Source organism: Lepisosteus oculatus, chromosome 5, assembly GCF_040954835.1.
Source record: "Lepisosteus oculatus isolate fLepOcu1 chromosome 5, fLepOcu1.hap2, whole genome shotgun sequence".
Classification (NCBI taxonomy): domain Eukaryota; kingdom Metazoa; phylum Chordata; class Actinopteri; order Semionotiformes; family Lepisosteidae; genus Lepisosteus; species Lepisosteus oculatus.
In genome coordinates, this window is record NC_090700.1 from 59,398,962 (window position 1) to 59,414,962 (window position 16,001).

The 16,001-nt window shown below is 39.7% G+C and overlaps 1 protein-coding gene across 1 annotated transcript; it reads left to right on the forward strand.

Annotated features, from left to right (window-relative positions):
• On the forward strand, positions 1-15,662 carry scamp2 (secretory carrier membrane protein 2). Its single transcript, XM_006628927.3, has 9 exons — positions 1-169; positions 5,293-5,373; positions 5,851-5,922; positions 6,675-6,789; positions 7,371-7,499; positions 8,382-8,541; positions 9,465-9,566; positions 10,284-10,401; positions 11,274-15,662. Exons 1-9 carry the CDS (start codon positions 113-115, stop codon positions 11,418-11,420), a joined length of 981 nt encoding a protein of 326 aa, XP_006628990.1. The 5' UTR covers positions 1-112; the 3' UTR covers positions 11,421-15,662.
• Positions 15,663-16,001: the final 339 nt, after the last annotated feature.

The following is a 16,001-nucleotide window of genomic DNA, read 5'->3' on the forward strand; positions in this document are numbered from 1 at the left end:
CTGCGCACTAGGCTGCTGTTAAGGAAGTGCCTGAGTGAACAGATACACCGCTGCGTAAGGAAAGTACGAAAGGCATCGAATCGGCACAGGGAGCCCGGACAGCTCACTCAAAATGTCGGGATTCGACAGTAACCCTTTCGCGGAGCCGGTGGAGGTCAATCCATTCCAGGTATGCACACCCCCGACCGACCCGCTCATCTGTAATCTGGCGTCTTAAAGCAAAACGTTCAGAGGCGCAAACGCCGCACAACAAACCTGTTGGGTTGCTTGTTGGGCTGGGCCCAGCTGACATTCCTCTGGCGACGTGGCGTGACTGGCAGAGTTTTGCACCAATCGGAGTGAAGGATTTTAATGTGTCGTCCAATCGGGAGGCCGAAGGGGGCGGCATTTTGGGTTTTCTTCAGGTGGAGTTGTGGGGAGGGATACATTTCGGAAGTTTATTGACTTTTATAGCCGATTGTTAAAAACTATTGAAAAGTAAAGTTGCGACATTTTAAACCAGTGGGTGTAAAAACATCTCGTGTGTACCAAAGCTTTAAAAGCTGTTAAGGATTTGAGTAATCGGTCGTCACGATTAGCTCAGTCACCAACAGGTGCAGGTCTCTTTCTCTCTGTCCTGTGCAGTGCAATATGAGACTTAAAGGACTGGAGAGTGCGTTTACCCACAGCACTGCCAGATATCCGTGTCAGCTGCGTGTTACGTGTTGCTCTTGAAGCACGCAGGCCACCGCAGGCACGTTTATGGATATTAACTGAAATTACGTCTGTTCCCAGACGTGTGTATTGGCATGGTGTCGAATATTGGGGGAATAAAGCAGTCTGGGTGCATTCAAATAAAAACATACAACCTCGAAGTGCACCAGAGGTTTTGTTAATCTTGTCATTCACAAACCGTGCATTGTCGCCAGCACAAAATATGGCAATGATAGAACATGTACCACGAAGCAGATCGCAAGACCCCCAGTTTCCTGCACTGAAGGTCTTCATACTATCCTGAGTGCTCGCTAGGACTGAAAATGGATACGCTCATCGTTTTCTGTTTAGACCTGAACCAAACGCGTTTCGTTTTCACGACTGCTGTCCGGGGGTAACGTTTGTTTAGCTCCCAAAATAGAAAGCGTTGTCTTGCTAAAGGCAATGAATGAAAATTGCCCTTTATTGTCTGTCTGTACAGTGAGAGATTTGTGGTTTAACCCGGTTAGGATTGTGAACTAAATGCTGGATAAAGACTTTCTGTATCGTGAGTTACAAATGTGTATGTATGTGACCAGATGTTAGCTTTATGCAAAATATTTAAATTGGTGTTTAGTTTTAAAAACTGGCTTATAAGCAATCATTCTCAACCTAAAGTACTCAGTTAGCCTTGTTAGGAATTACCAAGTACTTCAGCAACATCTGGGGTTGATCATTTTACATAAAAAAATGGTAAATTTTACATTTAGTGGTTGGTAGTCTGTTTTCTTTGCTTAAAAACAACGTTTGATAAACCTCGTAAACAGAAGAATAGCATCTTAAGCTACTAATATGTTTGACTAAAAAAAACCCACAAGGCCAGGTTAGTTAAGGCCACAGTTAAGTCTTAATAGAGTGATTGTTTAGAAGGAAAATTATGATGATAATCAAAATCATAAAGAAGCCTTTACCCTTTTAAGACAAGTCATTACATTGAAAGATAAAGGAAACAGCAGTGCTTTTGTGATAATAATTGGTTGATTTGTAACAGAACATCTGGGTGAAATATTACCAATAATTTCCTTTCATATTTCTGTACAACAGTGGTTGAACACAAAAAGCTTTAGAAATATGAAGATATTCTTTTATTTCCTGATGTACAAAGCGGGCTCAGATAGAAAATTCTTTTTCTTTGCTGGCTGCAAACAAAGCTCATCTCACATTAGTGTAAGAATTATGGTAGAACTGATCTCACCTCCTGGACTGCCTCTAGAATAGAATGCAAAGTGGTGACAGTTTTCTCTTGGTGCTGCAAATGAGTTGCGCTTCTAGCACAGATGTGAATCGGTGTCCATCACTAGACTGACTGCTTTTCAGTCAAAACATGGAACAAAGTTGAATTAATTAAATGTAAAATCTAACTTCTTCTGCATCACAACTCAGTCCTGTGGCAAACCTCAGCTTTCAGCTTAATAACCTCTTACGTTTGTTTTTGTTTTACGATTGGGCTAAACATTTTGCTCAACTATGTATTGTTTGTAAACTAAAATATAAACGTGTTTTCATTAATGTCAAACAAAAATAAGTTTTATAGGCCACAGAAGTGGGATTTCCCAGTTGATACAAACTTAAAAGGTTTAAGTGCAGATTTTTGATTTTTTAGGGTATGTGTCTTAGGGTTGGTCTAATGATTATGGGATCAGAGCATAGAAGAGCTGTATTTAAAATCTTGTCTTATAATATGCATGGGTTGAGGGAGGGACACAACATCAGGTACAATCAGGACAACTCATATTCTTACTAGTATCGAGAGGAAATAACTCAAGTTGTTACTCCCTTAAATAAGCAGAAATTGCTGGAGCAGAAGAATACAGGTTCCTCACACAATGCCAGGTGAACTTGTCTGCCACCCCCATCCAGATGCTAACATGGGATGTTCCAGAATTTTAAAAGTGATGGGCACATGATAGGGCCTGATTACCTTAAATTGCACTTGGCCTTAGGTGTAAGTGACACAGCATTTTTCAAGCCTCAGTTAGATTGAATTGGACCAGTAGTGTTCAGGAGAATGGAGTAACTCAGTAATCATATTTTGTACATTGTATTTCAGATAAGGCAATTTTTTTTACTTGGGCTGTTTGGGTTGGTTTAACTCTCCTATAAAATTTCATCTGTTTTTATACTGGACAGCATGTAACTGATGTTTCCTTTCTCTTACACAATCTTACCTTATTGTGACATAACTGTATAAAATTGTCAAGAGTCAAAGCAGAAGCCCAGCAGTTTTTACACATGAAAGAAATAGGGTTCCATTTTGACGATGGAGCTATGGTTTATATACACTGTTCACATCATGGTTTGTGACACCATTAAAGTCCAGTATGATATTCTGCTTTTAATGACTAAAGTTGGTTTAGGAAGGTATGAAGTGCTATAATCTTGGGCATAATCTGAACTATGAAAATGATGTGGATGGCCCTATAGGCTGTAGCTGAATCAGCAGGCAGCCACACAGAGTAAAATACATTTACTCCCTACTCCACATTTAAATCTTTGAGAATTAAAGAAATATAAGAACTTAAGAATGTTTTTAAAAGAAAGGAGGCCATTCATACCTTCTAGCTAATTTTTATTTTAAAGCATGGTTGGATAGCTTTTTCCATGCACCTACAACTTTTTGTATACTACAGGTGCCTTGATCTCAGCACATAAGTTCAGCTGTCTTCCCCACAGTTGTCACTTCTGTCCTGGCTCATGAGCAATGGTAGAAGAAGCAAAAAGGAGGATTGTAGAAATAGAGTTAACAGGAAGTGTGTGAAGATCGGATAATGAAAGGAACAAAGGGGAATTGAGAAGAAAGGCTAAAAAATAAGGACAAAAGAAAAATATGGTAGTAAGTAGAGAAACATATGAGTTGGTGCAGGTGATTTTTAAAATTCAGAGTGGCTTTCTCTTGCTTATGGCTGAATAATTCTTAGTTCTTACGATATAAAATCATGCCACACCTGAAGGTGAGCCCAAGGCAGAGAGGCACAAGATCCAGCCATAACAGGGTGGATAAATGAGTGGGGGCACATAGCCTCATTCCCCAAGGAATGGACAGCATGGCTCAGTGGTTTCTTTCACATTCAAACACGGCTAACCATGTGACGAACTGAGTGATCCATGCTTGTATTTCATTCGAAATACCTAAAGGTACAGTATGAGGAATTAATTAAAAAAAAAACCCCAAAAAGTACAGTATGAGGAGTTAATTAAGAAACATAATTAATTTGTAGCAGCTTAATACAGTTTGGGAGAATTTGCTTCTGTGGTGGGATATAAATATTTTCATGGATAGCCTAAGGATGGCAGTTAATTTCCCTTAGTGGCCTTTGAGATTCCAGAGTATGCTTTATTTCTGATGTTGTTAAAAACAATTTTAAGTGGAGTACCTGCCTGTTCTATATAAATTAACATGTCAACACACATCTCTGGTGACACTTAGGGTTTTGGTGTCTTCTCTAGGTGGATAATGGCTGTATCCTAGTTTCTCTGGGCTGTATGATTATAAAACCTGTAAGACAAGGGAGTGTACCTCTTTCACACACCCTAGGAGCTTAGTGCTTTTTGTACATTACAAGTCTGCAGGCTGGTGTTGTTCAAACACTACGCCCTTGGAGCTCTTTCGTCAAGCAGGGTGGCAGTTCCTTCTAGGGTCTGATTCCCTGTCTCAGCCTGAGTCTTTTTAAATCGAAAGATAAAAAGACTTCCACCAGTAGATTCATGTATTATGTACAGTGACACTGTGATGCTTATGTCTAATTATTCTGAGAACAGCAGAGGAAAGACTGTTTAAAAAGGTGATCAGCAGAGATCAAGCTCAGACGTCCGTCATTATTAAAGAGTCACAAATCCATATTGGACCTCGGCCAGGCCCACAATGTAGGACAATAAAGGTGTGCTTTGAAACTAGGAAAGAAAATATATTGTCTCTTCCTGCTATTACATCAGATGAAGGCTCCATGCTGAGCTTTTGTCACGGTTTTAGTCAGCGCTGCACACCATGTGATATTTATCTGCTTTCTTGTTGCAGGGCCCTTTTTTTAGGACAGATACAAGATAAAAAAACTGACCAGAGATTTAGTAAATAATACATGATCTGGCTGCAATTTAACTCTAGGAATAGAACCAAGGATCTCTTATTCTGTTGGTTGGACTAGAAATATTCTGCAAGTCGGCCTTGAAGCGGCTATGATTTCTGAAAGGAAGGCTCATAGAAACCATTTAAACATCAAAAAGCTAAATGCTATGCCCTCCCACAAATTCCTTTGTAAGCCATTGTCCTTTTGTATGTTAACATGACCTGCTGCCTTCAGCAAGACTTCAGGCACCTATTCTCTAACCGTGGTGATGAGAGCGTGCAGGACACTGATTATTGCATCACTAATATCATGGGCCTCCTGGAAGGAAAAAAAAACAGTAGAAAACATCTGTTTTGGTAGCAGTTTCGAATTTCTTCATATTTTAACATGAAGGGGGTAAAACATGACAAGAAAATAAAAATGATCATCTTTTAAAGAAAGCTGATGTTTTCATTGTAGCAACAGAGGTTTGATCTCTGGAATATCTTTGTTACAGGATCCCTCAGTCACACAGCTGACAGCTCCCAGTACAGAACCAATACAAGAATTCAACCCTTTCTCAGAGACCTCTAATTTGGTAAGGAGACGTCTTCATCTCTGTGTGTCTGTCTCTGCACAGTAAATTATAACTCAGCTCAGCAAAATGTGCCACCATACCTTGGGTTTATACACCCGTTGTGCAGATGTTTTTCTTGAGCCAGCGTGCATGACCATATAGTGGTAAAAAATATTTTTTGCACTAGCACTGACTGTTCTTATGCTTTCCATTATCGAAAGTGAAATGTGCAGTATAAGGATGTAACGTGATGAAATGTATTGTTTTATTAATCGTAAAGATAAGGTTACCATTTATATAATGTTCTTGAGCAGCTGGTCTTGTTCATTATTTACTGCAGTACCTTGTTATCTTCATCCATTGCTTGATATTGAAATGTTTATATGTAAACTTTGGATTGAATACATAAAGCAATGAACTGTATAGAGTATATTAGTGTATTGTGTGTGTTGGCACTTTGCAGTCTGGCTTTGTTGATTTTTATTTGCCTTTTTTCAGACAAAGCCCTCTGCCCGGACAACCCCTTCCCAGCCAGCAGTGTTACAGCCCTCAGTGGAGCCCAGTCCACAGGTTGGTGCTGCTGTTCATCCCAAGCTTCACCCTCTGATCGCTGGCCTAGTCCCAGGCATGGGTGAGAGGTGTCATTCGGGAACGTTTGCATTGAAGAAACTCACCAGGCAGCTTTGTGCTTTTTGCTGTTCTGGCTGGAGTTAGTTCCGCTTTAGATGATGCGGAAATGTTTCCAGTCTGTACGTCTTCTGCTGCTGCACTAGATATGCTTCCCTAATCTGAGGTTTTATGACGATGCTGACTCCAGAATCCAACCAGCAAGGGAGCAGAGTTTGGCTTAATAAAATCATGGTTTTCTGAAGATATCTTTTAGGAGAAGGTGGAATTCTAATCTTCACAATTGTCCGTTTTTGGCCTGGGAGGCTGCATGTTGGAGGAGACGGTCTGTCCCACCTCTTCTTTTGCCCACATGGGTGCAGGAGACCAAGAGGATATACTTGAATAATCCTAAAACTCTTTACTAAAATAATTTTAACCCTAGAATAACCCTTGACTCCTTAGACAGTTTACAGTGGTAACAAATCTTATATTGACACAATTTATGTAACAGCAATTCAAGTTTCCCATGCTCCTTGTACCACAACATAATACTAAATGGCAAGAAAGGAGCCTCACTAAGAACAAATTAAGCTCAAAGCCTAACGGGGAAGGATTCCATTGTATTATGCTATTGGAGGGTAGTATCTGCATCAACAGGTCAGCTCGTAACAGTCGAGCAGGTGGAATTACTTGTACTTTCTCCTTCTCCCCAGGCCACAGCAGTGGCAGGCCAGGCCAACCTCCTGAGACAGCAGGAGGAGCTGGAGAGGAAGGCTGCAGAGCTGGACCGCAGGGAGCAGGAGATGCAAAGCAAGGGCTTTTCCTCCAGTGAGTCTCCTCCATTGTAAAATTCAACAGCGCGGATTCCAGAACACACGGTTTGCAGCAATGCGTGAGGCCAGGGTGTCATCGCCATTCCCAGAATCGGAAGTGTGTCGGATAAGGTGCTCTGTGTGTTCTGGGAAATGCAGCTCACTTGAGTCATTGTCATGGACCCAATTCACATTTTTTTCTGTACCTGATGAAGGATCAGTGTGTCACTGCTGTTTCCCCCTTTCATATCTTTATTGTTGTTTGTGTTGTCGTGTCTGATCTGCACGATTCCTTTATTCCACTTCTCAAGATGACGCTGCCTTTACTGTAAGGTATTTGAAAGCAGTGACGCAAACCGTTGTAGGAGACGAGCTCAGACTGTCCTATTCTTATCAGTCAGCATTGATTAAACAGTACATGCTTTTGTGAAGAAAAATGTTGGAAGTCGTTTTCATAACCTTCTAGTTCCTTCCCTGTATTTGGAAGCCCTTTGTCATCTATACTGTATTCTAAAATTGCCAAAATAAGATATTACTGCAACAAAACTTTTAAAATGTTGTGAATGTAAAGAGCTTGTTTATGTCTTTTCATTTCAGCTACACAGAACAACTGGCCACCGCTACCAAAGAACTGTCCGATAAAGCCTTGCTTTTACCAGGACTTTGCAGGGGATATTCCTGTAGAATTCCAAAGGGTTTGCAAGATGATGTATTACCTTTGGATGTGTAAGTAATATCTGTGGCACTCACATTTTTTTTAACTAGGGCAGAACTACAATCTGCATATTGTACTCATCCTCTTACCAAATTATCAAGCCGAGATCTGTTGGGAAGTGATGGGTATCCTATGTGTGTTAGCGTTGTCCTAGTGTTGATAGTTTCTGTCTTGTATTGTGCAGCAGGTGAAGTGGAAGAGATGTATGAAGGGATCTAGTTCACATGTGATTCCTGACAGCCAGGGCATACGAAAGTCAAGACGAATTTCGTACGGCTATAATTCAATTGGTGATTGCAAGAAAAGTGTTAGCTATCCTTTTTGAGCGTACCTACCGTACAGGGCGGAGCGGTGGGTCTGTGGCTCAGGATCGGCGCCTGTGACTGGAAGGTTGCCGGTTCAAATCCCGCGGCCGGCAGAGGAATCCTACTCCGTTGGGCTGAAAAGACGAATTCCTAATGCAAGAAATTGTATAGGGCTAATAAAGAAACATCATCAACATCACATCATTACAACTTGTTCCTGCAGGGCTGCTTTGTCTGGTATTCAGCTGAATGCTGACACTTCAAATTTGTTAAAAACACATCCTTATCCAAGCTCTTCAAATTAAAGTTTAAGGTGTGCAGGACACATCATATTTATTCAGAGGCACCTAACTGCAACAGAGAGGTGAAAATTCAGTATGGAAGTCCTTGCTCCCACTGTGATCTTTTTTCATACGTGTCAGTGAAGCTGTGAGGACATCTGTGCTGTCTGATGACATGAGTAAAGCTGAATCAACCAGTGTTTTCTCTGTTACACCTTTCTGAAACTTCCAGGAAGTGAATGAAATGCTGTGCCGTTATTGTAAATGAATGTGTGTTGAAGAAGCAGTTCTTGTGCCTTCTTTGCAGTTCACTGTGTGACCCTGTTCCTGAACCTGCTGGCCTGCTTGGCGTACTTCACTCTAGGTTCCAGCAATGGGGTGGACTTCGGCTTGTCAATCCTGTGGTTTGTCCTCTTCTCCCCCTGTGCTTTCCTCTGCTGGTACAGGCCTGTTTATAAAGCCTTCAAGTGAGTGCTCTCTGACTGGATCAGTTTGTGTTGACCGTCGCATACATTTCCATGACCCTTCTCAGCACCACGCCGACACTGTGGTGCCGTGGTTGTGATCACGTCCCCTGTTGTTTGCATGGATGTTGTGAAAAGCTGTGCCAGAACCTCACCACGCCGGCATTCTTCACTGCCTGAGTGCCCTGAGTGGCGATGTCGCTGGCCGGGTCATTTCACAGAAACGTAGAAACTTCGGGGCTAGCAGTCCTCTCCGTAGGAGGACAGTAAAATTAAAACACCAGTAAAAATGTGAGATGATTCAAAATCAGTCAATAACTACTGTTGGAAACCAAGTATATTTGCAAATATCTCATTTCTTATATGTAGTGGGTACCAAAGAAATGCCTTTCAGTGCTGCAAAGAACATAAAAATGTTACAAAAGGTACTTTATGTAAAATTTCCTTTGATTTGTCTTTCCTACAGATTGCTTATTTAAAACATTTAAACATCATCAGTGAAAGAAAACATGATTTAAAAACTCCACCTTCACACTTCTGAGATATTGGTTGTTCCCACCTGGTGATATGTATTGTATCATTTATCTAAAACATATAGTTTACATGTACGGTTTCACAATAGCCAAGACCCTGTTGTGTTTCCACTGGGGCACTTGGTTGCACAGCAGTAGGACCACTTTCCACCTGGCATAATGTAAGTGAAAGGGAAAGGTAGGGCCTGATGCCAGTAACATTTGAAATTGCACTTGTTGCAACCCACTATATCATTCTGAAATGCATCTATAACCTGATGACATTGCTTAGGCATAAGTGCCTGTAGTGTGCACTGCCATTTATTTAATTAGAAGGTAGCATAAGTTTAAAGAAAGATGTCTGTTGCTCCCTTTTCTCTCGATGCTGTTATTTATTCGTTCTTTTTCTCCTAGGTCTGACAGCTCCTTCAACTTCTTTTTCTTCTTCTTCGTCTTCTTCTTCCAAGTGGCAGTGTACATCATCCAGTCAGTGGGCATCCCTCACTGGGGTAATAGGTGAGTGTGTGGGTGACCAGCAGAGGGCAGTCGCGTGGGCAGCGGTTTCCCTGTGTTTGTGTACCTCAGGCTCTAAGCCTGTAAGCTCTCTCTTGCATCTCTTCTCTTGCCATCTCTTTGACAGATTCCTGCTGCCTAACCCACTGGTGTGCTCTGTTTCCTGGTGGCTACTCTGTAAGTGCGAGGCACTCTGTTGTCTACTAACCATCTCTGTCCTTCCTCTTTTTTTATACCTGTGCTTTCTGTCATGTGTTTGGGGAAAAAAAAGACCGGCTTATTTTTTTCCTTCTTAGTCTCTAGGTTTCTCCGCGTTTGCATGTTATTCTTTTACTTAATTCTGATTCTGCCCAGGTTTTGTAATTTAATCAAGATTTAAGTATCCTGGTCTATATTAATAGGAGTGTTTGAGTTCTTAAGCTAAGGCATACGGTATAATATGTGATATGTTATATGCTGTAATACCCTAAAATGCCCAAAGTAGCAGACCAGTGTGAATATGTTGGACACGTGTTTCACAGGATCAGATTGAAGTGGATGTTTAAAATGAAACTCTTACGATTTCAAAATTAAAAAAATGTATATAAATGAAAAAAGTTACTATTCTTTAACACTTTTTCATTGAAGCTTTTGAATTTTGATCCTTTCCTCACAATATAAATCAAGAGACTGGTGTGATCTACAAGCCTGGTAAAACCTTTTCTGTATGTTTGTTGCCAGTGGCTGGATTACTGCCATTTCTGCGATTCAGACTAACTTGGCTGTCTCCATCGTCATGATGGTCGTGGCAGGATTCTTCACAGTCTGTGCAGTGCTGTCTGTTATTTTGTTGAAGATGGTATGTGTTTCCGATTTCTGATCCATTTATTTTATAAATTACGAAAGTACTGGGCCACCTTATTTATACTTTTACAGGTGGAAAATGACGTGACTTACAGTATGTGAAAGTGAATAGAACATGTAGCTTCTCTGGATAAATGTATTGCATTAATGTGAAGAATAGTATGAACCCTAGTGTGCAATGTACACAGTAAACCGCTTCTCACAGGTGGAAAATAGAGACTTTCTTCTTACAAAAGGTTGCAGACATTTCCCAGACTGGAACAAAGTTAAAGCTATCATGCTCCAGGGTACTATAGTGCATAAACTGTGAGTTTTAATATATGATGAGAAAATCTAACTGTAGGCATTTGTTCTGAATGAGATAAAATGAATCGTAATTGTTTTTAAACCTGCTAAAGTGCTCCTGCATTTGGATGTTTTGAAATTAATTAGAAAATCATGGAGGCGCTGCAATTATTAAGACTGTTTTTAGTAAGTTGTTTTAATGAGGCTTCCTGTGAGCATTTAGTATTTTTAAATGAAAGGACAGCGGCAAAGATTTACATCTACAGTACATGAGACTACTCTGTGAGAGTTATCCCATGTGTACGTGAAAGAATTGATCACACCTAGGCTGCTGGGTGTTTAGCTTTTGTTTTCCTTCATAAAAAACCTCCATGGAAGTGAAAAAGTAACTGATGACATGACATATCCTGTCAATAAAATATCCTGGCAGCTGCTATGGCAGGAACTAAATAGAAACTAAAACTTTTGCTTCTTCTGCATCTGAGGTGATAACGCATTCTTGGTTGGGTCTTTTAACCCCTCCCAGAGTCTCTTTGATCAGCTACAGACCTAGGCATTGATATGGGGTTGGTGTGATTGCAGGTGCACTCCTTGTACAGGAGGACCGGCGCCAGTTTCCAGAAGGCCCAGCAGGAGTTCTCCCAGGGAGTACTCACCAACCGGACCTTCCAGAGTGCGGCTACTTCAGCTGCCTCTTCTGCAGCCCAGGGTGCCTTTCAGAGGAACTAACCTAGCTGGTCACTCCACCTTCTCCACTCCTGCGTCACCCCAGCCTTCCTTTTCACAGAGACGCACTTTCACAGAATTCCAGCGGCTGCATTGTGTGCCTGCCCTGAGAAAACTCTCGTCTCGTCTGTGTTTGGTTTTGAAAAGTAAGACTCTTGGCGGGGACACTACAGAACAGTGGAATTGTCTCCACTCCAAAAGCCGTTCCAGAGAACAGGTGGAGCAATTGCAGTGTTCTCTAGTACAGGGGTTCTCAACCTTCTGTGGCAGGGGTGACCCCCTTTTGAAGAAAGCGATCTCAATTAAGAGCTCCAGATGAGCACAAGTAATTCATTGAAAAATGTAATGATTATTTTTGATTAAGTATTATGAGTTGAATTTTAGGTTAAAATATACACTTCAAGCATTGTCACTGCAGATGTGTTTAGTATTGGATTATTAGTTTTACACACTACAGAACAGGGAGTGAAATTCTTCCCTTTGTTTCTGAAGGTGATCTCTGAGGACCCTGAGCTGTCCCCAGATCCCTGGTTGAGAACCACCTCTCTAGTACATATTGGCACTATTACCTTAGTAATGGTTTGTTTAGTGTGTTATGTGTGACTTTTTTCTCCACCCCCTAGTTTAAGGTCTTTGCAGTCTTTGTGTCACATGGAGAATGCACTTTTCTTTTGATTTTCCTGATGAAAAGATCTTGACAACTTCTTTTCAAGCTGAAACCATGGAGGGGGATGTGTGCACTGGCGCTGCTGTCCCAGAAGCCCTTGGTAAGAGCAGGGGTGTTTGATTTTGGCATTGCAGTATGTGACCTGCTAAGAAGGAAAAGGAACACCAGCGGAAAATGTTATTTTGCGAATCAAGCCGAATGCCTGGTTAAAAAAAAACAACTAAAATATTAATTTTACCAAGTGGCAGTTTTTCCTTCACATGGGGGGGAAAAAAGCATTTAATCTGGATAAAACTGAAGTTAAAAGTTGGAATAAGAAGTTTTCTATGTGTCATGTTGCCTTCAGCATATCCGGCTTGGGGAAATCCCTCTCTCTGGACAGAATGCTTTAGACATTGATTCTTAAATCATGTTAATAGACCTCTACAATAGCAAAACTAGGAGAAACAGCTGGCTTGTCATCTAAATGACAATCCTGAGGCGTCCGTGAACGAAAATCTAATTGTACTGCAGCTCATGAAGCCAGAGCACACATACCTTTTAATCCATAAGTGCAGACAACTGGTGTGAGGGGCTAGATTACAAAGCACAGGATCAATCATGTTTAGATATACTGTGTGGTAACTTCTTGTCGCTGCTTCTGATTTCCGGACAGGTATTCAGTGGCCAATGTTTTACTAACAGGGCCAGGGAAGGATGTTATCTATATTTAACAACTTCCAAATTTTAAAGTGTATCTTTAACACACTTAAATGATATGGAAATCTGAGATAAGGGCTGAGGACACAATTCTTACAAAAAAAAATGTAACCATGTCCAAAGTCCCACTGAAATTCTTTCTTCATGGAGTGTGGGAAGCCAGCCCTGGGTGCAGTTATAGTTTGACATTGTGCTAAGTGTTTTTGATGTCAGACATGCAGAGATACTAAAATAACCTGCCAGTGTTTTTCTTTGTGATCATGGCTGATTAAAAGGAGTAAACGAGTGTCACAATGAGTTTATTTTTGGAAAATAAAAGTTGAAACAACGTGTTTTTAAAGACAAGGGCAAGTTTCATCGTGTGTCCACCATTATGCTTCTTTAAGGTACTTTGCACTAATGGGGCCTTTTCATAATGTAGGAGCTTGTTTTAATTATTAGACTAAAGTGGTAGTATCACTTTTTAATATATAGGCCTGGAAGGGCATCATTTTGTGATTCAATAGGAAAGACTTTGCAATCTTTTTCTACATGGAGAAAAGAGAGGCAACTAGAAACTGGAGAAGTTTTCACAGAGAAAGGATGAATGTATTTATATTACAGAACAAATCTGCTAAGAGAAACTGATCCATTCGGCACAGATCTAATAAATCAGTGCAACAAAGTAAATCTGCCACTTTAACTATTAAAAAAGGTTTAAGGTGTGAAATCTATGTGTATTTTATTTTTCACTTTATAGTGAACTCATAGAGTTCAGTGTAATTCATTCAGATGACCTTGGTTTCCAATTATGATGTAATACCTGTTGTTAATTATATTGGTGTTGTAGAGGCCTTAACATGTGACATGATGATGTTATCTTAGAAAATAAATAAAATTAATTTTGTGTGTATTTAGCTCATGAAAGCCCCTGATTTTATACTGCAGGTCAAGTGTGAAAGACTGCAGTAAAGATTACATCTGTGTTTTTTGTTTTAGAAAAAAAACATTTGTGTGGTTGTCTGCCATTTGACAGTCTCCATATACTACATGAGGACCACAATTTCATTCCATATTGTGAGATATTTATTATTTCTGGTCGCTCTATTCTACAGTTGCATGTTAAAGATTCTGGACTAAATGGCCTGGCTGACTAGTCAGTTGGCCATCTTAATTTTTTTTTATGGGGATGGTTGGTGAGGAGATTGAATGTTTAGACCAGAGAAGCCACTAAGGCTAAATATAAAATTGTAGGTTTTTTTACGGAAGTGTCCTTTCACAGCTTTAAACAAAAGTGTTTTCTTTGTTAAGATGTGTAAGGGTTTTTAAGGTAATGCCAAGATATGTACTATGTGCTATTTCAATATGGATGTTATAGGTAAGAGGTTCCTCAACTCTTTGTGTACATGGGGAGCATTCTTCCAGCTATAGTTTCTGATTCAAGTTGGTTAAATTTATGTGAAAGCAAATTGGCATAGAATGATATATGAAGTAATGAAATTATATGTGCTAAATTATAAAAAATCATTATGAAGGGTTAATACCTCATCTAAAAATCTAGGTTTCGATTTTGATTCTGCATGGTTTCTAGCTTTTACTAGCGACCACCTGGATGGTCTTTTTGGATCCAGTTTGTTTACCACTAGGCTGATGGAAGAAGATAAAACCAAAACAATGTGTAGTTTCTGTATTAATGCAGGATTAGGTTTAAGACACCCTCGCTCGTTCTTACTATGTTAGATGATATTGCCTCCTTTGGAAGTTAGGTTTATGCTTTATGCTCGTGCTGTATTTTCTGTATCTACATGTCAATCCCAAAATTATTAATTAATAATACTTATTTTCTTCAGCATTCTTGAGTTTCACATACAGTATCTTTCTTCTTAGTTCTAGAATCCACTCAAGTATATGATGTAGATAATGTAATGTTCAATAGACAATAGAGCTTTGATGATTTCTCTGTCTCAGAAAAATACTTTCAGTGCACGACTTATCCATTTTTCCTCAGAACATTTGAAAAAATTTGTGAATGGAGACAAGAGTGTTGCTCAGACCTTGTTAGTGTGTTTCTCACTCTGTTTTTTTCTATTTTGAGTGTCCTTGCATCAAATGTACAAGTCACATATTTGAAGTGATTAAATACTGAATGATATTGGAAATTCCAGGGTCACGTTCCTGTGAGGTTAATCATGGTGTTAGTTAATTGACCTACAATTGTTAAGACAATTTGAACTTCCAATTTTTTTGTCATTGAATATCCAGAATTTTGAATAAGTACAAACAAGGTCCAGTTTAAAAAAATATAAAATATTTGCTAGATTTTTTAAAAATTAAAGAATAAATATCCGTAGGTCATCTAGGAAGAAAATCTTTCCTCTATTCCAGTGCATGGCAATGTTATCTGAGCTTCCATGATTTTCACAATGACCTGGTCGAAAATGGACTGTATTGTAAGACTATACACTGTAGGACTGTATTTTTTTGTCTCCTCATTATGAAGGTCAGTTTATTTTTCGAAAATTGTATTACAAGTTTGAACATTAAAATAATTAAATTTCAGTACTGCAATGGAAAGCTCTGTTCTATTTTTGCCCTCCGTCCATAGGCCCGCGTTGAGCCATAAAGAACATTGCAATCACTGTGTTGTATTTAGGTGCTGTTGCATATACACAGACACATCCTTTACTGATGGTTTGTAGTGCAGGAATTCTCCATTTATTTTACAGATTTCTAAAAGCACACAAAGATCTGGGTGAGAATGTTAGCTGTCTTTGTTGCAAATGAGTTATTAAAATGTTTTGAGTGTCAGTGTCTTCTTTATTTGTATGACTGTACATGTAAAGTCTGTGAAATAACCTTTTTTTGCTCAAATAAAAAAGTGTTGTAAGGATCTTCTCAAAGAGGGTTTTTCACTGACCACTTGCAACCAGCAGACAACCCGTATAATTATGCTCACCCCGGTAGCTGAACTGCGATATTAAGCCACTTGAGGTCAGACACTTAATGGGGCATTATTTGAGTATTTAAAACCTGTGATGTTTTTTCGCGTTAGTGCTCTGCAACTAACACATTTTGCTTCGAAGAAGACATTTCAACAAAAGTGGATTCATTGCTTTTCTTTGATTTGTATTAATTGCTACTTTTCATTGCGGGTATATGCTAATAACTACCCGAAGCTTTAAATTTGCACCCTGCGGTTCTGCGATGTTTTGCTCGGTTTTATTCCACAGCAGTGCGTG